General features: G+C 33.2%; 1 protein-coding gene across 3 annotated transcripts; it reads right to left on the reverse strand.

The window, feature by feature from the left end:
- Nucleotides 1-710: 710 nt before the first annotated feature.
- On the reverse strand, nt 711-23089 carry casp (Fas associated factor casp). 3 transcript variants are annotated; one of them, XM_089638824.1, is made up of 16 exons: nt 22962-23089; nt 22336-22404; nt 20078-20222; nt 12871-12996; nt 12340-12520; nt 8987-9134; nt 7995-8153; nt 7683-7806; nt 7325-7470; nt 5443-5597; nt 4795-4931; nt 4181-4343; nt 3406-3502; nt 3182-3319; nt 2107-2184; nt 711-927 (listed from the first exon to the last, which is right to left on the reverse strand). In XM_089638824.1, exons 1-16 carry the CDS (start codon nt 22998-23000, stop codon nt 847-849), a joined length of 1986 nt encoding a protein of 661 aa, XP_089494950.1. In that variant the 5' UTR covers nt 23001-23089; the 3' UTR covers nt 711-846. The 3 variants fall into 3 exon arrangements, with proteins under 3 accessions (XP_089494950.1, XP_089494951.1, XP_089494949.1); XM_089638825.1 differs by having other exon boundaries at nt 8022-8153; nt 12871-12999; XM_089638823.1 differs by having other exon boundaries at nt 12871-12999.
- Nucleotides 23090-24986: the final 1897 nt, after the last annotated feature.

A 24986-nucleotide genomic window follows, 5' to 3' on the forward strand; every position in this document is an offset into this window, starting at 1 on the left:
ATCAGTTGTTACTATCACATCGAGAAACGTCTGGACGCGAAACACAAAGCTGGTTGGTTGCTGGGAAGTAAATTATGAACATTTATAAAAGTGTCTTAACTAAATACTCTGAAACTAACTACGACTCTGAATATAGAAGCTGCCTTACTTTGCCGAATTTGGACTTCGCAAATTTGTTCATAACGTGGCGAGTAATTTGCGCTCCCATGTAAAAATGTCTATTCATTCAAAGCAGATTTTACTTTTAAGAAGTAAATGGTGATATTATAATGCGAGATGCCTATTTACTGTCAGATTGATTTATTGACGAATCACAGTCATCTTCACTCCCTTCGTTCTTCAACAGTTGATTTTACCCCTCGCCTTTATCTTCTCGTCTATTAATTCCTATGTCTGTGATAAAAACCAATTTTTTGCTTGAAATCGAATGTTACTACTCTGTTTGTCAAGCGATTTTAATGCCTATTACCTACGATATAAGGTATACCAAGAATATACACATTTTTGGCTTGTAGCTTCCTCTTAATAGTGTAAAATAGCCACCAATTGACTTTTGATTTCAGTTCATGTAGTTAATGATGCTCCCTTTAAAATGTTTAAATAATCAACTATTTCTATGTTGTAATTTAAAGGTAATCATTTGTGTTTAATTGCATCTTAATGTTGCACAATGAGGTTTAGATTGTTAAATAAAAAGAAAGAGTCCAGTGGAAAATGTTTCATTGTTTTAATGTAGCATCCGATAGAAAATAGCATTTGGTAGTATTATACGAAAGAATATAAACCAATTATTGATTAAATAAATAGATGAATCCCTCGGAGTTCCTCACGGGGCGATGGGCGCAACTATCGCTCCTCCAGCATTACCGTTTCCTGTGGACAGAGCTTTAAGTCTTGGAGAGTTTGCTGGTCATCTATGGCAGTCAACTGGAAAATAATACACAAAAATTAAACATCTAAACCATGCATCATTGAGGCCCCACAGTTATACTAGCCACAGGCATCCAGCTCACCGGGTACCTCTACCTCCAATTGACACAGGAAGAGGGAGAAATGTTCCCTGGCAGTGTTTAAAAATGTTACAGTACAATATTTATAAACCAAACAGAATGATCTTAAAAAGAGCAATGATAATTTTTTTTAAAGAAGCATTTAATAATTATATAACATTTGGTGACAATTTATTTAAGGAACTTCATCGACTTTTGGCACACATAATGCATGGTGCCACCAGTACCTAACCAGCGCTATTATGCTTCACAAGGGCCCCTCTAGGCCAACATTTGGAAATATAGCGGCATTCTTGGAAAAGAAGAGAGACGTACAAAGAATACGGCGTGGCGCTAACCAAGGAGCCAAGGCGCTGATAAAACCACTTACAAGAGAAAACTTACCAGTTAGTGACCGCCTTTTAGATGGTTACAGGAATTTACAAATATTATTTCAAACTTCTCACTTCCCTGTGTTAGGTATTATCAGCGCCAGGCACCTTTTGTCTGAGGGCCGGCCCTGAATTTTCACATACAATAATATTTATCAAACATTGAAATAATATTTATATTTATCAAACATTGAAATAATATTTAGACCTTCCAGTAACCAGCTATTAGGCAGCCGCTGTCTCGTTTTTTCTTGTAAGTGATTTATGTTGATAGCTTAAGGCAAAACCAACCAACGTAAACGACATTGTAAGTTACTTACCATAGCATATATATAAACTTACAGAAGTCCATAAGTGACTTGAGTTTTTGACAGATCTTATCGTGTCCACGCGAACTTATAGCCTTGTCACAGATTATAAAATCAGTTTGATAAGTTGAGACACTTACAGTAAGTTTGCAAACGCACCGATGCTAAAAATTAAATGGTAGGTTTTCATAGATTTCTTCCCTATAAAAACCATTAATTTTGTTATTTTGAACTAAAATCTGAGATCAACTACTTAAAAAAGTATTAACTTCTCAAAAACTTATGTAAGCTGTAAATTTAATTTATGAGTGAAAGGTCGAGTTGAATCGATTAGATATGTTAGTTTTATTACCTGTCACATTATTTTTAAATTTTACCACTAATCGCGCTTTACAAGTAGAACATAGCAGTACTTACGTCTTTTCTCGGCCAACTGGATATCACCTTGAATTCCTCAGAGGGGAATCCTTCCACCGTGAGGTAGTCTAGTAAAGCCTACAAACATTAAAGTATATTCAAAATTCATAATAATTTTTTTTATTTATTGGAAAAAGTACATGTAAGTAATAAGGTTTACAATTTACAATGACAATATTTAATACCACTCTTCCAGAGAAGCATTCGCTTGTGGTTGGAAGAGGAGTATACATTATATTATTGTAGATATACATATAGAATCAAGAGAAGCAGGAAAAAAATATATATTGTAAGTAAAATGTACTACTAGCAGATATAATACATAAATAAAAACATGATGTTATGTATTAGTTTCTGGGATAAAGACAATTATTATTATTTTTTTATTAATATGTATACTATATTTGGAGAAGAAGTTGCTTCTTAAGTAGACTTATTTACTATTCATTTTTTTGATAATTTATCTTTAAAATATTTTTTTCAAAATGCTCAAAGCTTGGCTTTTGTCGTTTATGATTCTGATTTCCTCAGGTAGTTGATTGAAAAAGGTTCTTCCTTGGTATGTATAGTAATTTTGTGCAAAGAAGTGTTTAATTTTGGACATGGAAAAATGTATTTAAGTCGAGTGCGGTTTTCAGTTAGAAATTGGTACTTTTGTTTTTCTTTTATGATTTGAATTAATGAATTTTTGGTGTACAGATCTTTAAAAGGAGGTACTTGAAATTCTTCGAATAAGCGGTCTGTTGGGTAGTCCGAAGGGTTTTTTTAATATGATTTTAATAATTATTTTCTGCACTACTTCTATTGGAAGGAGGTAAGTTTTATAATTAAAACAAAAAAGTAACAGGAAAACCAAGAATGTATGCAAAAAATACACAATCATTGGGGTTGGTTATCAAAACCATTATAAGCTATTTAGCAATTATAAAGAAAAAAATTAATATGAAAATTGACAATTTGCCATCAAATTTCATTATATTAGGGTAGCAGAATCAATCAATCAAATATCAAGAGCAAACTTTTATTCATTTAGCGTATTATATAAATAACTGTATAGAGTTTATAATATAGTTACCCTTAGCGGCGTCACAACTGTGAAACGTCTTTCCAAAAAGCGTCCCTGCGGCAGTTTCACTCTGATTTTCGTTACGGCTTCAGCGCTGTCTACGGGGGGCTCCAAGGGTAGCCTAGATAATGCCGTCTGACGAATTGCCTGGATTTTAAATAATGATGAGTTATGAAAGAAAAATACTGCAATTTTTTTTTGTTAAGATTGCAAGAATTAAAAAGTAAAGTTACTTCTCTCTTTGCGTCTGCTTCTTGTTTTTCCGACTCAACTCGTTGTTTTTCTTTGTTTTCGGCCATCTCTTGTGCCTTCTTGAACTCTTCTTTAGCTCTGAAATGTTAAAACATTTAGACAAAAGAATATGTACTGCTTTAAGGATAGTAATGTTAAAAAGGGGGTTTTGATTGAACCTACTGAACGAGCGAGTAAACACAAAAGTCGAGATGTTGAGCACAATAAAGAGTCTCTTAACGTAAATATTTATTGTGTTAAAATAATTTATTGCTTTTGGTGTCTCCCAAATTTGCCTCGGTGCTGAAGGAATCAATGATGCCAGTTCTTCAGAACACTTCACACAAACAACACACCATTCCTGATGCCTGATGTCTAAATTCTAACAATTGCATTCCATCCATTGCGATAGGAAGAGAATAAATAAAAAAGATGCGGCGCTGCCAGAATAGGGTGCACCTTGTGATAGTGTTTGTAAGACTAACTGGATTTACAACAGAACATGATAAAATAGTAGGCCACATAACCTAGTCTGATCATCTAATGGCAAAGTGATCAGGTACTTTCATATCAAGATTCAAGATGCCCAGTTTAAAAAATGAATGCATCTAGGTCACTCGCCACGCCCATCACGGATGCTGACTGAGCTGACAGCTCATCGATCCAATCTTTTTTCAAAAATGACCTCATCGATCCACCCAGGACTGATTTAGGTCAAGTTTGTTTCCTTCTTCACTTTTCTTCAACGTTCTGTTTTGTCATGGAATCGTTTGCTACCTATCGGCTTCCAGGCTCTGACGGTAGGCCTCGTCCTGTTCCCACTTAACCCTCTGGCGGTCCGCCCTCTCTTCTTCTTCGGCCACCTCCTCCTCCCTGCGTCCCTGCCACCGGTCCACCCCCTCCACCAGCTGACCCAGCAGCTCAGCCACGCTCACATTACCTGCAACATGAAAAATTTGTTAAACTAGATTTTTACAAATTGACAAAATAAAGTAGACAAAAATGGAGGGCGCTGCAGTAATTTAAATGGCAAGACCAAAATTGATGAAAAGAAAATACATAAAATCAACTTTTAAAAAGCACCATGTTTCAAGTGAATCTTATTATAAGGAAATTTAATATTCAGGTCAATGCAACTATTTTCAGCTCTACATTTTCATAATAAGCAATGCAGTTTTGAAATATTCATGTAGATATTGTAAAAACAAAAAGTTTTGCGAAGAAACAAAGAGAAAGGTTGTTTTGTATATAAATTGATACTTTTGGTTCTAACATCTTAAACTGAACAATTCACAATATTTTACAAGCTTGGTCAAGAATGTTGCGAGATCAATGAACAAATTCAATAATACAGGTGAGATTAAAAGTCAATATAAGAATCATCAACTTACCATTGATAACGGAGAAGATTTCAGTGTTGGAACGAATTCTCATGATGATTATTAAGACGGGCAATTTCTCCAGGGGAATACTTCTTACAGTCATACTGGCCACGCTGCCCAGGGAATTTGATACTGCCGACAAGAGCCTGAACAACAATTATTTCTCATAAATTTCTTATCTATTATAATTGCGTTAGAGTGTGACGGTATTTCACGGGTTTCATCATATTCTCTTGATTCATGGTGGAATTTCAGTGTTACTTCATAATGATTAAAAACACCTTTTTTTAAATAGTTGTAAAATTAGTCTGTGTCGTCATTTGGATTATATATATATATATATATATGAAACACTTTGTTTAAACCACTTATAATCAACAATAATCTCCATGTTGTGGTCATTAAAACGGTTGGGACAAAAATATAACTAACAAAATTAAGTGTATATATATATAAATTAAACACTTAGTTTTCACCACTTTCAATTAATAATAATCTACATGTTTCAAAACCAATGGGCTCCGTCAGGATCGATCTTAATTTTTATCAATCGATCTTTATCCTTATATAATGTTTTGCACAGTTTGCTTGCAACTTAAGGTATATAAATATGAATGATATTAAGTTGAAGCATAGCAAGAAGTAAACAATACTTACATATTTTTGTTAGCTTCAAAGGAGAGATCCCAGCCATAGACAATGAAGTTGTTAGCGAGGATTTGTAAAACAGAATCACAGCCAAGCAATTGAGCACAGAAGACGTTAGAAAGCACGCTGCCCTCATGATGGAGGTACACGCCCAACAGACGTCGCTACAAAGTTCACAAAATTACATTACAATGAGTATTGTACTTTCTTTTATAGTAAACACCCCCTAAGAAATGGGACAATGACATAACCCAGATTTTAGAAAATACTTTAATGATAAACTAATGTTTATAAGAAAGGGTTTTTTTATGCATAGCACAAAGGATAACAAATTGTTATAAAAAATAATTACTAGCATGAAACACCCATACAGAAGGAATAAAATCTTCTGAGAAAAAATACGATAAGTCAGCTCTCTCTTAGAGCAGCTGACCGGCAATCAGAAGGCTGCGGGTTTAATTCCCGTTGGAGGCATGTATTTTTCCACGGAAGATTTTTTCAATTGGTATGTGTGTTCCAGGCTAATAATTATTGCTTATAATAATAAATGCGAGTATTTACAATTCTATATATATATCGGAACTATGACATAAACCTATTACTTTTGCTGTACTTTTTTTTATAAGCAGCTTTGAAGCCTATTTATTATGTATCACCAATAAACACGGCTTTAATTTAACTATACATAATTCACATGCTAGGTAATACTGGTATATGTGATGTTTTCCATTAAATTTAAAGAAAAAGTCAACTATCACAGATTATTTCCACTCACTTTTACTACAAATAATAATTTCTTAAATAACTATGCCACTCTTTTGGTAGAAACATCACTTAGGACGTGTTGTTTCGGAGAATTTGTACAATTCATCATGTTTCAACGTTCATTTCCGGGTTCTGTGACAGTCCTATTCAAGTTCATTATTATATCATTATAGGCTAGTTGCTTGACAGAACTAAGAACTTGAGAAAATCATTCACAGAACTTTAAAATTAACTTTGAAATTTGAAGAATTGTTCAAATTCTTCGAAACAACCCGTCCTTAATGATTACTATTCCTTTTTAGCAACTAATGTTGTTTTATTTAGCAACCATAATTTTAGTCGGATTTTTAGGTTGTTTTTTAGTTCCCAGTGTAGGGTAAATTATAAAGTTTGCATCTCCAGAAAATATTATTACTACAATATTATTTTTACCCACATTCTTGTGAGGCTGGTATCATTTTAAACGCGGCAAATAATATTATTCTGTCTCCAGCAGTCTAGCCGTCGGGTTGACCCTAAACCTCCTCTAGCGTATGCGATTTATTTGTTCGTAAAATTATTATAAGTGAGTTTTGTTGAAATAAAAAACTAAATTAGAATTATCCAAATTCTCGTTATTTCACACTGAAAGTAATCACGCTACCTCGGATTCTGCGGATTTGGAGAGCCGCAGAATCGTTTAGGCAAAAATCCATTTAAACTGGCGATGATAACCAATCCTCCAAACCAGTATTAAACTGAGCACCGCTAACAAGACTTATGTTGATACCAACATTTTCAGGTCCACCTGATTGTGTAGGTGCACCAGGTGAATCTGGCATACCTGCACAGACCACTTGTACAGGAATGCCAGAAGGATTTGCCCGAGCGTCTGGAGCCGGTCTACCCTAACCACATAAAATTTACAGAAGAATCATTTGTGGTATTGTTTGAGTTAGCAGACTACGAGGTGATATGCTATTTTTTAGTGCTGAACCGTAAGTCATCTTGGTTGGAAAATTGAACATTGTGCAATGATAAAGGTACATATTTATTTATTAATTTATATATAGATACATTATTATGAAGACAATTTTGAATTTAAATAGGCACAAATACGAACCAGTTAGAGGATATTTATACTTACATCCTTGGCAGGCTTCATACACGCCTCCTTGATGGCATTCTCTAGTGACCCCTGGAAGAAAATGGGGTGCTGGGGTCCGTACCTCTCTTGAAATCTCTCTGCAAACTGTATACAGCCAAATGTCTCATCATCCACATTATCTGGAACTGAATTCAGAGCATTATTACCATTAGTCATGGTGCCAGAATCATCCTCTGAAACTTTTCTCTGTCAGCAGTTGTGTACTATTACAATATATATCTGCGAGATGTGTACGGTAAGCTGTACGCTGACTTGTCACCCAAAATTTCACTGAATTTTTTTAATTGGAAAGCTCGTTGAAAACAACTTCCTATAAAAAGGAAAAGATTGTACTTACGTAAAGGTTCTATTCTTCTCGATTGTACATTATCCACAAATATATCATCTTCCACTGTAAAGCTCTCTGATGCATCTTCGAACTCTTCCACGGAACTGATCTCACTATCCGAATTATCTATTATCTGAAAAAAAAACAGGACTTCAAAATATCTATTTATTGCATGTTTAATTTGATTTAAAATTGTTAACTTTGCACAGCAGACTGAGGAATGAGTTATAAAATAATAATTGTTAATTGTGTGAATGATCTTTGAGGGAATATATTTAAACATAAAATGATTAATTGTGTTAAAGTATTTGGAATAATTACCCGTTTATAAGTACTTGGAATATTTACCCTTTTACTTTCTTTATTAGGTGGCTTTTGAGGTGCCCTTCGGACCTTGAGGTTATGTTCGGGATATGTTATTCCAGTTAGAGCTAACACCACATCGTCCAAATTAATGGTCATAGGCCAACCTGTCCAAATCTGAAGTCATAATACATAAATACTTGATAATAATAATATGTAATAATAATATGTATGTTATTACTTTACCCAGAGCCCTTCCAATATGTTGTGTTTGCATGTTTTAGCTTTCATAACACACTTGTGTTGCAACTAGAGTAAATAATAAGTGTTTATTTTTCTTTTGTGTATTATAGATTGATGCAATCCTATTACAATACACATGAAATAACAAAAATAGACAAAATATAACAAAAATATACAAAGCTTTAAATGAAATATTTTACAATAACCGATATTTTAGAGTTCTTGCCTAAAATGACTTTTGAAATCTTCAAGGCCAATGTTGAAAATGTCAAGAGACCTAGAGGTATCATTTAGCAGCACTATACCTCTTGTTTTGCTATGCTGGGCCATATCGTCCGTTCTTCCGTGTGGAATACAGAGCAAGTCGTGGTGTTGACCCTGACGGTAGTTGTTCGGTACAAATAATTTATAGCATTCCAAGAGGTATGGGCTGTTAATGTAATAGTTCATGATTTTAAAGGCTGTTACTTGAAGGGTACTATTTCTCCTAGATTGGAGACTTTCGTAGTGCATTTCGGAGAGTAAATCTATGTGATGCATAAATCGTGGGTATTCACCATGCGTTCTCGTATAAAGATATCTTCAAATTTGTTCTAATAATTCTATGTATTTTTGCTGGTATGGGGCCCAGACAGCAGAAGCGTATTCTAATTTAGATCGTATAAGGCAGTTGAACATCGATGTCATTGCTTCGGGCTTGGAGAATTGTTTGCTTATTTTTATCACAAATCCAAGAAGTTTAATATATATCACTAGCATAGCATTACCTGATGTCTGACTGGAATGTCTGTAAGTGAATATAGATCTGTTTTAACTTGGAGAACAGTCCGGGTTCCGGGGAAAGGAAGCTTATAGGTCTTGTCCTCATTTTCTATGTTAAGGGTGTAGGTCCATGTTAGGCGTTCGGCTAGAGAACTGAAAGTGACCAAGAACACACAATAAGTAAACATTACTTCATAATGAAAATGGGCAAAAGGCAATCTGAATTCCTTGTTCACTGCAGTGACTTGCAGATCCCGCTCCTACGTCGTCTTCCAGGTGCTCTCCTACCAGTCTTTTCCCTCCGGTGGGCAAAACATTGTTCGCCGGCACAAGGGCAATTTATCGCGTCAGTTTTAACTTCATTCTTGTACGAAAAATATTGGGAGTGTAAGCTTAAATTGTAACTTTCTTTGAGTACTCACACCCCAAGCCATGAGGGAAAAAGATAATAAAGGAGCACTGCCGGTGATGTCTATGATGGTACACCTCAAACTTCAAAATAAAGTAGTAGCTTCTGATGAAGTGAAGACTGTAAGTATGTAGAACTTGATACTTCAAATTTTTCCCACTTCTGTTCCAACTACTCTTATTCCACAAGAATTAAGAAATCGTTCTACTTAGGGCTATCAGGCCCTATATTAAAACAGTACTTTGTAACACCAGTCTCAACAAATTTCCAACTACGTACTACAACATCATTTAAGATCCAATACATATACCGAAATCCCTCCTAAACATTGAAACATAATTAGCTAACTAACCACTACGCCGTTTCTCAGCAAGGGTAGGTTAATAGGACAAACTGCCATACAACTCTGTCTCGCGCCAGACACCTTGCTTCATTCACATTCATATAAGGGCCATTTGAAAAGTTTCCAGCCTTATTAAGAAAAAACACATTTCGAAGCAAAACAAAATTTATTTCCCGACATATTCTCCCTGCAACTAGATACATTTGGTCCAATGCTGGACCGAATTCCGCTAGATTTTTTTGATGCAGTACACTCGAACGACATGTCTATTGGACGACGATAGTTTAGACGAGAAATTTTTCTACTTACTTTATGGCAATGAGACTGGAAACTTTTCAAATTACCCTCGTACATCGTCTCATACATACTCTTCTGTTAATCTGACTCTTGGCATGACCCAACTCAAGTATTTGATTCACTTGATCATGCCATGTCTCTCTCGGTTATCCACGTCTTCTTCTACATTTATACTTAAAAAAAATTGACCAAAATTATCAACCTGATGACATACATGAAGATAAAATAACAAATAGCAATCTTTTAATTTTTAAACCGACTTCAGAAAAAAATATTGAAAACATAATACAATCACTTAAAAATGGTAGTGCGCCAGGATACGACGGTATAACTACAGAAATCTTGAAAAAATACTGCAATTTTCTAACCAAACCGATTACGCATATAATTAATATAAGTAATAAATACGGAATATTCCCGTCTAACTACAAAAAAGCCATTATAATCCCAGTATATAAATCCGGAGATCCAAAAGAAGTAAACAATTACCGCCCAATATCCTTATTATCCAACATTGCAAAAATACACGAAAAAGTAATAAAAAAACAAATTACTGATTATACAGATAACCAAAAAAGTATTAACCCTAGTCAATACGGTTTTAGAGATAAACTTAGCACACAAGACGCAATTGCAGAATTAACTAAGCTTATTTACAAAACATTAGATAGAGGCAAAAAATGCTTAAGTATATTCATTGACCTCAGTAAAGCTTTTGATAGTGTCTCACATTCAAAATTAATTAATAAAGTAAATAATATAGGAATTACTGGCAAAGCTAAAACATGGTTAAAAAGTTATCTCTATCAAAGAACTCAACAGGTTAAAGTAAACAACGAATTAAGTGAAATAGAAAATATAGATTTTGGAATTCCACAAGGAACTGTTTTGGGACCTTTACTTTTTATATTATATGTTAATGAACTTTTTCAACTCCCAATCATTGGAAACATCATATCTTACGCAGATGATACAGTTATAACTATTGAAGGAAATTCATGGAATGAGGTCGTAGTATCAGCTAATAATGCAATAAATATCGTTAAACTATGGTTTGACGAAAATTTATTGACACTGAATGTCGAAAAAACCCATTTTATACCTTATAGCCTAACAGGGAATAACTCAAATGTAAATCTAAACATAAAAATTCACGAAAGAAATTGCCTCCTTAAATTCGCACCCTGTAATTCAAACTGTATAAACATTAGTAGTAAAAAAGAAATAAAATATCTTGGAATAATTATTGATAATAACATTAAATGGAAAAGTCAAATAAATTCCACAGTAGACAGAATGAGAAAACTAATCTATATATTTTTTAGACTAAGAAATATTGTATCATTAAAAATACTAAAAGATATTTATTATGCATTGGCGCACTCTGTCCTACAATATGGAATCGTGGCTTGGGGGGGTGCATATAAATCATCCCTACTCCCACTGGAAACTATTCAAAAAATACTAATAAAAATCATCTTAAAAAAGCCATATTACCACCCAACTATAAATGTTTTTCAAGATTTCCCGGTTCCCCCACTTACAAAAATTTATGACAAAATTGCACTTCTACAAATACATAAAGATTTCTTTAGTAAAAATAATTTACCACAATTGAATATTAGCAAAAGAATAATATCTGTTGGAGGACTAACCGTGCCACTAGCACGAACCACAACAGCACAACATCACTATATATTCAAGGGTGTAAAATTATTTAATAAATTACCCCTTGATATACGATCGGAAGAAAACTACGAAAAATATAAAAAAAAAATTAAATTAAAATACTCTTGTACCACCTCATAACTTTACTTATTGTTTAGAAATATGTTTTTGCCTTTTAAATTCTTTGAATCATTTATTAACTAACCTATATTTTTATTACTTTTATTGTTATTTTTGTGTTATTTTTTGTTTTATTACTAATATTTTTTGTTTAATTTAAACAAATGTAAAAATATTTTTGTTGTCCTCTCCTAAACACAAGCTGCTGCTTTATTAGGAGAGTGATTGATATATTGGATTTATATTGTTAAAAAAATTGTAACCTTGTTTATATGTTTCAATAAAAAAAAAAATAAAAAATATATATATATATTCTCGTTACACTTCTTTCATTGTTAATCCACTCTACATGCCCAAGCCATCTAAACGTCTCTTTCTTAATCTTAACAATTACGCTCATACCTTGCTTTCGTTCCGGATCTCCACATTTTTAACGTGGTTATAGAAAGTTTTACCACTTTTAGATTTCTCATTTTTAAAGCATTTTGTCAACATTAAAACAAGAATAGAATATAGCTTACTCATCGTCCGGTATAAGTTCGTCGGGCGCAGAGAGGAACAGATGACACTCGTCGGGCAGGTTGAGCGAGGCGAGGGGAGCATTAGCGGGCGGCACCTGGCGCTGCGGCGACCCCAGGCCATCTAGTCGCTGGCGACACGGAGCGATGCCGCTCAGGTCGGTCACGCGTAGCCGCAGGTCACCTATGATATATCATTGACTTATGCGAATTAAACTTAAACGGTTAAAGTCATTTCAAGCAACGGTTGGATTCTGAATAGTGGTCCTTCACCATTGAAGGGCAATACTGATTATATCTACCACTTTATGTGCCCAACTACCGGAAGACTTTACTATATTAAGATTTTTAATACACACAGGTGCTTCTGCTATTTTTTGGCCAAACTAAATGTTAATCGGTGGTAGATAGTGGACATAATATGAGGAATCAGCAAACTTACTAAGATTTAAGCAATGCTCGCCTTTCTTGCAAATTATGACACCAATTATCGTCACCATTGGATTTACAATATTCTGAATTCTCTCTACTTACGAACGGTTGCGGTCTCCGCTATTTCGATGATGAACGAAGTCTCTTGATAATGTACTTGGAACTTTAATGTCTTTACACTAGAACTATTAGATGTGGATGGCGCAAGCAGATCATCATGTATGGTAACTACTAGAAAAGAAAAATTACAAATACAGTACTCTTTCAGTAATCCGCCACCCCAAAACCGGGCAAGTGTCCAATTAGTGAAAGCGGCAGATTATAGTGCACACACAAAATTTGCTAAACATTTAAAAAAAGTATTTCGTAAAAACAAACCAACACCGCTATCAATCTTTTGTAAAAATACCATTTTTTGATTTAAAGTTAAGGTGTCATGTTTACGCTTTATTTTGTGAACTAAAAGGCAGAAACCCACTGAGTCGCCGTAAGCTGTGTAAGCAATGCATTAAGATATCTGGACTAATTACAATCCATACATTTTCTATGGAAATAGAAATACATTTGTCACACGCAACGCAAACCCACGCTTCTATGTGTAAAGATGGGAGGGGTGGCGTCATGCCTCCAACAATTTGATTTCACATTTATGTGTGGTATTATCTGTGCATCTACTGTTATTTTTATTATTTTATTTAGGAAACAAACAGTCATTCATACATTTAGCATAAACAGTAATTATTCATATATTCTAGACCAGGGCTGTCCAAACCACGGCCCGCGGGCCGCATGCGGCCCGCGGTTTAGATTATTGCGGCCCATTGAACCTTTTTTTAACCGACTTCAAAAAAAAGTCCGGAAACAGGAATTGATTTTTTTAAGCTCCTCGCTGAACGTTTCCCGAAACTGACGAATTTCGGGCAAAAAATGGGCTCGATGATGGGCAGTACCTACCTTTGTGAAAGTGCATATTCAACAATGAAGTTTATTAAATCGAAATACAGGTCTTCATTGACAGATACTTCACTTAAACATGCACTGCGCCTAGCTACCACTAGTATTGAGGTTGATGTTGACAGAATTGTAAAAGACAAATTAATGAAAAAGTAGATAATAAAATAACGATATTACGTATTATTACCAGTATTTTATTTTTATAAATATTTTGCGGCCCACCAATGTATTTAGTCTTTTTTATTGGCCCTGGGTCCCATCTAGTTTGGACACCCCTGTTCTAGACCAAGGCTGCCCAACCCCAGGCCCGCGGGCCATAATGTGGCCCGCGAACGAATTATAATTGGCCCGCGTGAACCATTTTCAAAAAACCCGCCAATCCGCCAATTTGAAAAAGTGTCGTCATATCCTATCATATGATGTTTTTGGGTGCGCGGAATTTTTTCTCAGTGAAGTTCCGTAACAACCCCCCCCCCCCATGGATTTTAAATATTTGGTGGGGAGCACTCATTTTGAACTTTTTTGTGAGGAATTATGTTTTATGGAAATTCTCTAACAACCCCCCACCCCATGGAAATAGGAACCGTCAGGTATTCAGTGGCCCGCCAGTGATTCAAAATCGTCAATTTGGCCCAACTGTTAAAAAGGTTGGGCAGCCTTGTTCTAGACCAATAAAGTTCCATTAAGTTTAGTTGTTGATTTAGTATTTGTACCTACACAATATATTTAAAAATGATAAAGAAATTTAAAAAAAATAAACACTATAAGGAATTACAAAATGTTATAAAACAAGTAAAGACAAGTTAAGTTAGTAGTAATACAGTTTTCGCATGATTATACTAAAAACATTAAATAAGCTATAAAATAAACTAAGATAATAGAATTATTTCACTAAATAAAAAATTAAGTTTTCAGTTTAGTAAGCTACATTTTATATGTTTTCAAGTTACAGTTGAAATGTCTACATCTCGTAAGGCATTGTGAGTTTTACAGATACGTTCTATTAAAGATGTTTGCACATATTTGGCTTTACAGTGTGGTTTTCTAAATAAGCTGTTCGATCTGGTGTTGTGTTCAGGGCAACGAAATGCAATCTTTTCTAACAGATATGATAAAACAACACGATTTTGTATAAAAATAGGGCATCAGAAAATTTTCTGCATTTATATAAAGCGGTAGGGTCAAACTGATGATCAATAAAGCGATACGATAGGTGTTTAATAAATTTGTATAGGATATTTTCAATTCGATCAATATATGTTTGATATTGATGATTCCAAATGACTGAGGCAAACTCGAGTTGTGACCTTACATATGACATACAAAATTAGTGTGTGTGCTACAGTGAAAGGCTTTGTAATGCATATAATAAAGCCCAATTGTTTATAAGCTTTTTCTAAAATATTTTTCAATATGGTCCTTAAATAACATTTTAGAATCTAGCAGTACTCCAAGATCTCTGATTGATTCTACTCGTCGTAGGGGTACATGGTTTAATTTGCAAGTATAATTAATCGGCTGTTTTTTATGTTTAAAGGTAATAACATTACACTGTCTGTATTTAGATAAAGTTAATTGTTATTGCAATATTGTTTTGTGGAGTCAATAAATTTATATAATTTCATGTCACCTGCGTAAAATAGGAAAGAAGAATGACTAATAACACGTTTTATGTCGTTTATATATAAAGTAAACAAGAGAGGCCCTAAATGGGAGCCTTGAGGTACCCCTGAAGAAATAGTTATCATTTGTGACATTTAACCTTTCAAGGCAACAGATTGACTTCTATTTTTGACATTAGAAGAGAACCATCTCAGAAGATTTCCACATACACCGATTGTCAAGAGCTTGTTTAACAGTGTGTCATGATTTACTTTGTCAAATGCCTTTGAAAAATCTGGGTAAATGGAATCAACCTGTTTCCCACTATACATGGAGTTGAGAAAAAAATCAGTAAACTGTCTTAGGTTCGATTCAACAGATCTACCTTGAAAAAAACCATGTTGGTGGGGGCTAATAATAGTATTTTTGCATAAATTAAAAAGTTGGTCAAATACGATTTTTTCCATAATTTTTTTTTTTATTTTTATTTTTTATTTTATTTATTATAAATTTTTAAAGATACAAGTTTTATGCAGTCCCACAAAGCTGTCACACATGACGGCTTGTCTGTAGGTTCTACAAATAATATATATAAACATTTTTAATTTTTAATACATGTATGACACAAAATTATACAATAAACAATATCACAAAATAATATATATCAAAGTACCTACCTATATACAAATTATTTAGGCAGGTACGTTGAGATGTTCAGGAATACATCAATAATAAAGTTCAGAGATACATTGATTCGTCGCTTATTAGCCAACGCTTAGTGTTTTTGGGGCAGGGTCTCTCATTATTCTGAGGTTTAAAAGAATTATTAAATTTATTGAAAATCTCTGGTATTAAATATTTAAGCGTTCGGCTTCCATACTTATTTGTTACTCTTGGAACAATGAGGCCCTTATTTTCAGTGAATCTTGTTGTGTGATTATGCACCGGTTGCTTTTTATATTTGCTATCTCCCTCATTATCCATTATAATAATGTACCAAAGAAGACCCTTTATTGGAAGTAGGCCCTCAGAACCATACAGTAGTTTTAGATTACTTCTTTGTCTGTAGATATTCGGTGGTACAATTTTTTTTATTATAGCAATTTGTAAGTTTTGTATATATTTAATATAAATATTGCTTGAGTGCCCCCAAGTTCGTATGCCATATCTGAGTATGGATTCGACCATAGAAAAATAAATTATTTTAAGAGTAGGTACAATGAGGCAAAACAAATTTCAGTTTATAAAAATTACTTGCAAAAGATCGGAGCTGGTTACAGATTTTAGCCACTTGTTTATCCCATTTAAATTTATTGTCTACTATTAGTCCCAGATAAGTATATTCGTTAGTAAAGTCAATTGTTTCACAGTGGCAAATATTTTCAATTTTTCTATGAATACATTCAGAATTATGAGCAATTATTTTGGGTATATTCCATATTCCCAGGCTTGGTGATTTTACATACATACATTTTGTTTTTTTAACAATAATAATTAAACCAACATCATGAGCCCATTTAAGTAGCTCGTTAAAGTCACTTTGCAATTGTTGAATAGCTATGATAGGATTTTCATTGGATACTACAAGTGCAGTATCGTCAGCAAAAATGAATCTAAAGGCCTTTTTAAAGAGTTTTGACATAACAATAACATATATAATGTACAATTTTGGACCTAAAATTGATCCTTGCGGTACTCCTGATTTAATATGTCTTCCTTTACTCATATCATTTAAAATCTTTACGTTCATTTTTCTATTAGTTAAGTAGTTTTTAAAAAATGAGAGAAGTTTACCCCGGATTCCAATGTTTTCAAGAACCTTAATTAATTGTATATGGCTGAGAGTGTCAAAAGCTTTTGAGTAGTCAATAAAAAGCACCAGTACATGTTTTTTAGAATTAAGTTGAGAATTTATAAAATCAGAAAATTTTTCCAGCAATTTATCACAACTTTTTTTTTTCTGGAACCCGTACTGGCATTCATCTATAAGATACTATATATTTAAGATACATAGTTTAGAGATAGGTCAATAATTTTAAATATTGTGTTTATCCCCTTTTTTATAAAACAGGTGTTACTAACGCTTTTTTCCAAATTGTAGGAAATACATCTTCTCTAAGAGATTTTTTAAAAAGCAGTGTTACGGGAGAAACTAGTTTTTCAGCACAATTAACAAAAAATGAAGATTGGGTGTAATTTATCACAAACTGCATTCTTTTTCGAACCAACGTTTTTGAGGTATTTTAACACTAAAGGTGCGGTTATATCAATTGCATTGAAATTAATTGTATTCATGGTATCATCATTAATTATTTAGACATTATTAAAGGAAGTATTACTAGTAGTTTTATCAGGGATAAAGACAGATTGGAAATAATCATTAAAAAGATTGCAAATTCATTGATCATCACTTAAGGAAACATTTTGTGATATGTGTTATTGGGTACTTCAGAAGATGATTGTTTTGATTTCACAAAAGTCCGAAAATATTTTACACATTTCCTTATATTTGACTCTTTGTGAATTCTTTATATAGTTAGTACAACATTCTACTTCAGTTCTCTTTAGTCGAATTCTAAGTAAAGAGAAGGTATGGTAATCTGAGAGGTGTGAATACTTTTTGAACTTTCGGTGAAACTTTAGCTTTTCTTTGATGATTTTGATTAAGCTGGGAGTATACCACGGGGGATATTTGGGAGACAGATTTATGGTTCTTGATGGAACATAGTGATCAATTGCTTCATAGATAATTTTGTAGAAATTATTAGTAGCTTCTTCCATACCCACTGTATTAAAAATATTTGACCAGTCAAATTGCTCTAAAAACTCCTTAATCTTGATATAGTTAGCTGAATTAAATAACAAAACTTGTTGTGGTTGATGTTTTAAGTAAGGTTCTTTTTTAAGTGTTATGTTTGGTTTATCTATGATTGTTTGTTTTGACAGTTGGCTTAATAAAATAATAAACTAAGTAAATCGGCTTCAAATTCACTCTCTGGTTTGCAAGACATGACCAAAGGTAAGAATTGCATCTGCTGACAAGTGAAACACATAAACATAACCCATTAAATAAACGTCAAAACAATGAACGCGCCGCGTACTTAAGAATTAAAAAACACTTGTCACTTGGTCACGAGCGTTGAGTGCGTAGAACCAGTGTGCACATTGCCCTGGGAACGTATTTTACGTGTATCGCGTACGTCGATCCAGTATGTTTCTACCTTTATTCAAACAAAGAAACGTGGCAGAACGAAGCGAACAGAAACACATGCCACAGTTGCTAGAATACACAGAGAAAGAGGACAACCTAAATGTCCTTAAACAGCAAAAATGAACACTGGTGACTGATAAAACAGTAGATGGCGGTACGGTAACTAAGGGTGTAAAAGTAAGATAACCCAACCCACTAGTGTATAAATGGTGTGCAGATTATAGTAGTTGTCGTATAATTGAGCAGCTTACTGAGATTATATTGAACCAACAATCAAATGGGTGATACACTTTAAGTTCAAATTTTCAGGAATATTACTTTTAAGGGGTTTGAAAAAAAAGATTGGTGAAAAAGAAAAAAAAACAGTTGTAATATGTCAAACCCAAAACCTCTCGTAATTAAGTAGGTATAGAATTGCAATACTCGACATAATTTTATAAAATTTAAAATTCTCATAAAAATCATATAATTATCCAAATGTCGATGAATGCATATTGTGATATTGTGATGAATACATATTATTTATAAATGAAATCAACATTATTAGTTTGTTGGAGATACGATAAAGCACCATAGTCATTTCACTATCTGACCGACCCTAACCCAGATTGGAAATATATGGGTCATATCATCAATTATTTCAAATACCTACATTTTTTAAACAACTGCAGTATAAATATACAAAGTGGGTAAAAAAACATTAAATAGCTACATATTTGGATGTTTCTCTTCTTGCCACGAAAGCAGAATTTTTTTTCATGATTTTCAAAGAGTTAAGTACCTATATTTTTTATGCTAAAAGCAACATTTTTAATTTGAAATATACACTTTACTGTTCATAATGCATAAACATGTTTTACATAATATTACTAGTGGTTCCAAATTTTTTTCTTCTTCATATTAATCCCTCAGGCCTCTGGCATATTGACCATTATATTTTAAAGACGCCACCAGAAGGTAGGGGAATGTGTACATATTTCCGCTTTGCAATAAAATTCAAATAAATGGAATATTCTTGTGGTTAACATTTAGATTTGAATATAAACTTTCACTGTCATCTCTGTTTATAAAACTTATTCGTGTAATTAATATGTTGTTAATGGACTATTTGTCCGTAAATAAATAAAAATAAAAATAAAAAATAAATAAAGTGTTTTTGTTTTCTAACACTGTTTAGATCATATTTCTCACCATGACTGTAAGGGAGACAACGATTTCTATGAGACCATAACATGGGTTGTTTGCAAAAATGAACAAATTGACTCTATGGGTAATAACTGTTATTACCCATAGAGTCAAATTATTGAAGGATTAAAAATTTTTATTTTATGGTATTCCGAACAGTATGGCGCCAATGACAAATCCCCATACAATCCCTTACTTCTTAAAATGGATTCCATTTTTGAAAATTTTTGTTACTTAAGTTCCTATATTTATATATTAAGAAACACATTCTATCGGCTTGTGGTTAATAATGAATAATAAAATTCAATGGGTTTGCAGGATTTTCATTAATAAATTCAGTTCAAATTTATGCTTTACCTGCAGTAGTTTTCTTAGGTTTAGGCCTTATTATGGAAATGTCCTCATCGATCATCTCCACGTCGACATCTGCGTCATTCCTGGACGAGTGGGAGTTGCTCATGGACGCCGTGAGGTCCTGGGGCATAACCCGATTAATGGCCAGCTAAAAAAATTCATTCTATTAGTAAATTTCATTAAAAGGAGCGCATGCGCACTTAATGCGCACAAATTAAAATATTTATTAATGTTAGAATGTTTAAACTTAGTTTTATCCCGGTTGAAGCTATGGCCTGTCTCTATCAAATGATTAGTTGATATATAGTTGATATAATCATTTGATAGAGACAGGCCATAGCTTCAACCGGGATAAAACTAAGTTTAAACATTCTAACATTAATAAATATTTTAATTTGTGCGCATTAGAAACATTAGAAATCAAAAAAAAAATTAATTCAAGCATTAATATAGTAAATAAAATAATAGCACCTTGCAAATCACCTCTATTGACAATGTTCCCCGTTATGTTGACTCCTCCCTCCGTTTCCCTCTCAACCCCCTCCCCCTCCCTCAAATCCCTCCCACCAAAGAACCAAACTAAATAAAACCCCATATTTCTGCACTTAAAAATTTAGTTTTAAAATAGCTAGTTAATGACACGGAAGTGTCAAAACCGGTCGCTAATTTTATAAAAAATTTATACGTAACAAATGTACATTGTGAATAATAAAAACTCATTAAAAACAAAAAATGTCTAGAAATTGTTAAATAGTGAATGCCAAAGAAATACAAAAAAATTAATAATTTAATTTAACTTAAGGCGATGCACTACTTAGTAATGCAAAATCATGTGTTTTGTTTTGAAAATTTGGTCGCCTAGAAATGTTTCAGATGCTTTAATTAAATACTGCGAGTAGAATACATCTTGGCCTTTGAAATAATCGAGTATTTTTTAGATAAGTCTTTTTATAAGCCCAGAAAAAAAAAATGAATGAGGCCTATGAAAACTGCTTTAAAGTTCAAAATCTCCTACTTACAAACCCATTTTCGGTTATGATTTTATTTTATAATGTTGCAAATTAAGTTATTTGTAAAATGATCGGAAAAAAATTAAATATTTATGCCTGAACATCCACAAAATAAAATAAAAGGCAGTTTTTGGCCAAGTTTTTTTCTTGCATAAATCAAAACAGGCGGATGGTGTTAAACGGGAATTTAAACCTTATCGCCATCTATGTAAGGGGTGTTATTTATAGCGGCTCGATTTAAAATATTACACGACGTAGTGCATCGCCTTAATTGCATTAAGACAACTATTTCATTGGAAGAGATGGTAAAAGTTCCATTTTTGAAAGTCAAAGTTTCTAAATTTCATGTGATTTGACAATTTCAGCCAAGTTTTTTTCCAGTTTGACGGATTCATATTAAGCTTTACAATATTTGAAAATCTCTTACTACCACCACAGTAAGCGGAAAATGTTGCTTGTGTTGTGATGGAGGACTTAGCCAGCCGAGGAATTGAACACACTACGCCTGGGTGGGACCCAAACGCGATGTCAACTCGGCCACCGACCGGTTATTAAAGTGCTAGTTATTCATAACAACTTTTTTTTTGGTTTGACTTAGAATTGATACTTCCTCCCCAGGGACTGGAGTCAACCCGCTAACAATTGAGCCAAATCCCGATTGGGTAGGTCCAACATTTATTTCATATATCAACTGCTCTAATGTCATCCAACTAACTAACCATAATGCCGTTTCCCGCAGGGGTAGGCATAGAGGACGGACAGCCAAACAACTCGGTCTTGGCACACACTCCTTGCCTCATTCACATTCATACATCGTCTCATACATACTCTTCTATTATTCTGACTCTTGACATGGCCCAACTCAAGTATCAGAATCACTTGGTCGTGCCATGTCTTCCTCGGGCGTCCCCGACTTCTTACTCATCCAATTTCAGAGAAATTCTTATGTCTGTCTGTGTATGCGTGATTGCCACCAAAAATTGATGGAATGCATTGTCATCGGCAAAGAGTCATGCTGAGTTTCAGCTTGATTGGATGTCGGGAAGTGGGTTAGTTTCCATTATATTCTAAATTCCACTTCATTCATACATTGATTTAAGAAAACAAAAGTGAAATTCAAATAGATGTATTTAAAAAGTACCATGACACACAGAAAAATTCAGAAGATGATAATATTGAAAACAAAATAATGGGTTTCACGCAGAAGGAATTCAATAAAAATAAAATAATTAATAAATTAATGAGTCTTACCAACAAATCCCAGTTTGTTTCCTCCAAGTGGAATATAGCATCCGCCACATCTTCAATGCCCGTAATTCCCTAAAAATAAATATGCATCTATAAAAACAAAATTTTATGCAAGGCACAGGGGTGGAAGTTGATTCTTATTATTTTATACAAAAAAGAAACATCACCCCCTAAAATATGGTTCACTCCAAAGTTTTAATGATTGCATGCAACTAATAATAATTAAATTTTAAACATATCTCCTTAAAATCACATGTGATTGTTTAGGACAAAGAAAACATTTCGAAAACTGAAATATATTTATAAAAGACATTAAAAAAACAAATGAATCATAGTATAAGAAACAGTGGTATTGGTTATTATAAAAACAAGTTCCAATACTTTCGAGAAAATAATTTATTTGACTTCACAACAAATATATTTAATAGTGGTTTTATTGCTCAGGAAAAAAACTTAAATGGACTTAAAAGAACTCTCGAAAGATGCATATTTCAAAACAAAGGTGGACCTTCAACAGTTTTTGTTCGCGAACAAGAGAATCCACTATCAAATCCTAACCTTTTATAGCTGACCATGCCTACTAATCGTCTCATATTTTTTAAATACAGTTATCAATTTTAAAAAAATACCTGAAAAGTCGCTAAGGCTTCTTCTCTGTTTTCAGACATTGTTTTAATAATGCTTATACGACTGTTGACATTTATGACTTGACACTTCACGAAAAAACTAACTCGAATGACTGTACGCCATTACAAATGCAGGGCTAGGAGCTTACCAGGTCGCTTAATAAAAACACCCATCAAAATGACCCTTATAATATTATTTTTATGTAAGAAATATTTTCTGTATAATGATAATGAATTGTGCGTATTATATTCAAACAAAAATTATTTTACAATCAATATTATTTGCTGCGAAAGCATTTAACATCTATTTTTATCATCTACAAAATATTGAAAAATTTTATGAGACAAGGTTATTAAATTCTTCTTTTTGTAGCCTCTCGTCAATGGCCAGTTCAGTGTTGTAATTTGAAAAAATCACAATCAAATGGTGTTGCTGAGTCTATAACCAAGGTTCACCCTTGGGTAGGTAGTATTATGGGCTCAAAATATGAGAATTCATCATATGAATGTCTATGGTCGCACATTTTTTAAATGGCCTTCAGTTTCTCTACCTTCTTCAAAGTGGTTTATTTATGCCTTGTCCTATTATCACCGCACCGTCGGATATATCCATGGTTAAGTAAAATACAAACTTTTTTTAAAAGCCCGATAATATCGATTTAATGAGTGGTTTATTTATGCACGACTATCAAATTATTTCTTTCACTGGACATGTCAACTAACTTTGTTTCATTCAATTTTAAATAATAAATAAGCTATAATAACATGTTGAATTTGAAGCGAGAAATTTTGACTTACCTCGATATCGCGCCAAAAATGGCAAATCGTAACATAAAACTTGGGGAAAAAGCTTTAATCGGACGTGGTCGGACGCATGTCGGAAACAGTTGGCTTGGTATTTTTTGGCATATTGGTAGTTGGTACCACTCGCGTAGAATTATTGCCAATTTGTGCTGAATATGTCATGTTCTTAAAAATCACTATTCTTAGTTACGATCGTTCTTAATCATAATCGTTTTTATTTATTACCGTGATTTATTATCATATGATGAAAATGAACGTGTTGAAAAATCACGCGACACATTACAAGATCGAAATATTTTAATCGAAACATCAAAATAATCGAATGATTAATCGATTTAATCAGAGTTCAGCGGGAGCAGTAGCTGGACAGTGAAGCGGGCAATGATGTTTATCGTTTAATTGCAGATAACAACACAATATTATTATAATGATTTGAATGACTATGAGTTTGAATGCGTTTCAGACGTCAAATTTGTAATATCTAAATTTAAATTGAATAAATAATACAAATAAATTTCGTACCTATTTCCAATTGTAAGGAAATATTATATTTCAATATTGCTACTAGAGGTAAGGAATCTTCTAACATTTTTCAAATTTCCGTGAAGTCGTTCTTCAATAGAAGATAATATTTCATAATAATGAAAATATTTCAACCCACGGTTATAAAAACCTTGACACTAAAACAATACCGAATATAATACTGAATTTAAATATCGGGCCGATTGCGTCTTTCACATCAAATATATACAAAACCTAAAATAATTCAATATTAGGTTCTTTGTAGAGCGCCCTCGAGGTGATTTTCCTCAAAAACGGCGACATAAAATTATCATTTTATTATTATTAACAAACTTCACAACTTGCTCTAAGTAGTAATGCCATTTTTACTCATACTAAATATACGGGTGTCGTAAATCCCTACCTAAAATATTAATGAATTGTTCGCATAGTAGTAGCTTCTTTGGTTGCTAGATAATATCGCAATTAATAAGCTAATATCTAATACCTAACATTCCAACATTTGACAATTAGCAAAGAATAAATGTTTAATAATAATCCTAAATAAAAATAAATATTATAAAATAAAACATAAAATCGGAAAAACAAAAAAATATGTAGTACGTAACACAATGTGCCCACGGGCATAATATCTCGTTTTTCAAGAAATCCGAGATATTTTTGACGTTTCTCTGAATTGGGAATTGATTTACGTTTTCGAAT

This window comes from Hesperophylax consimilis, chromosome 13 (genome assembly GCF_061612785.1).
Source record: "Hesperophylax consimilis isolate HC1 chromosome 13, BYU_Hcon_1.0, whole genome shotgun sequence".
Lineage (NCBI taxonomy): Eukaryota > Metazoa > Arthropoda > Insecta > Trichoptera > Limnephilidae > Hesperophylax > Hesperophylax consimilis.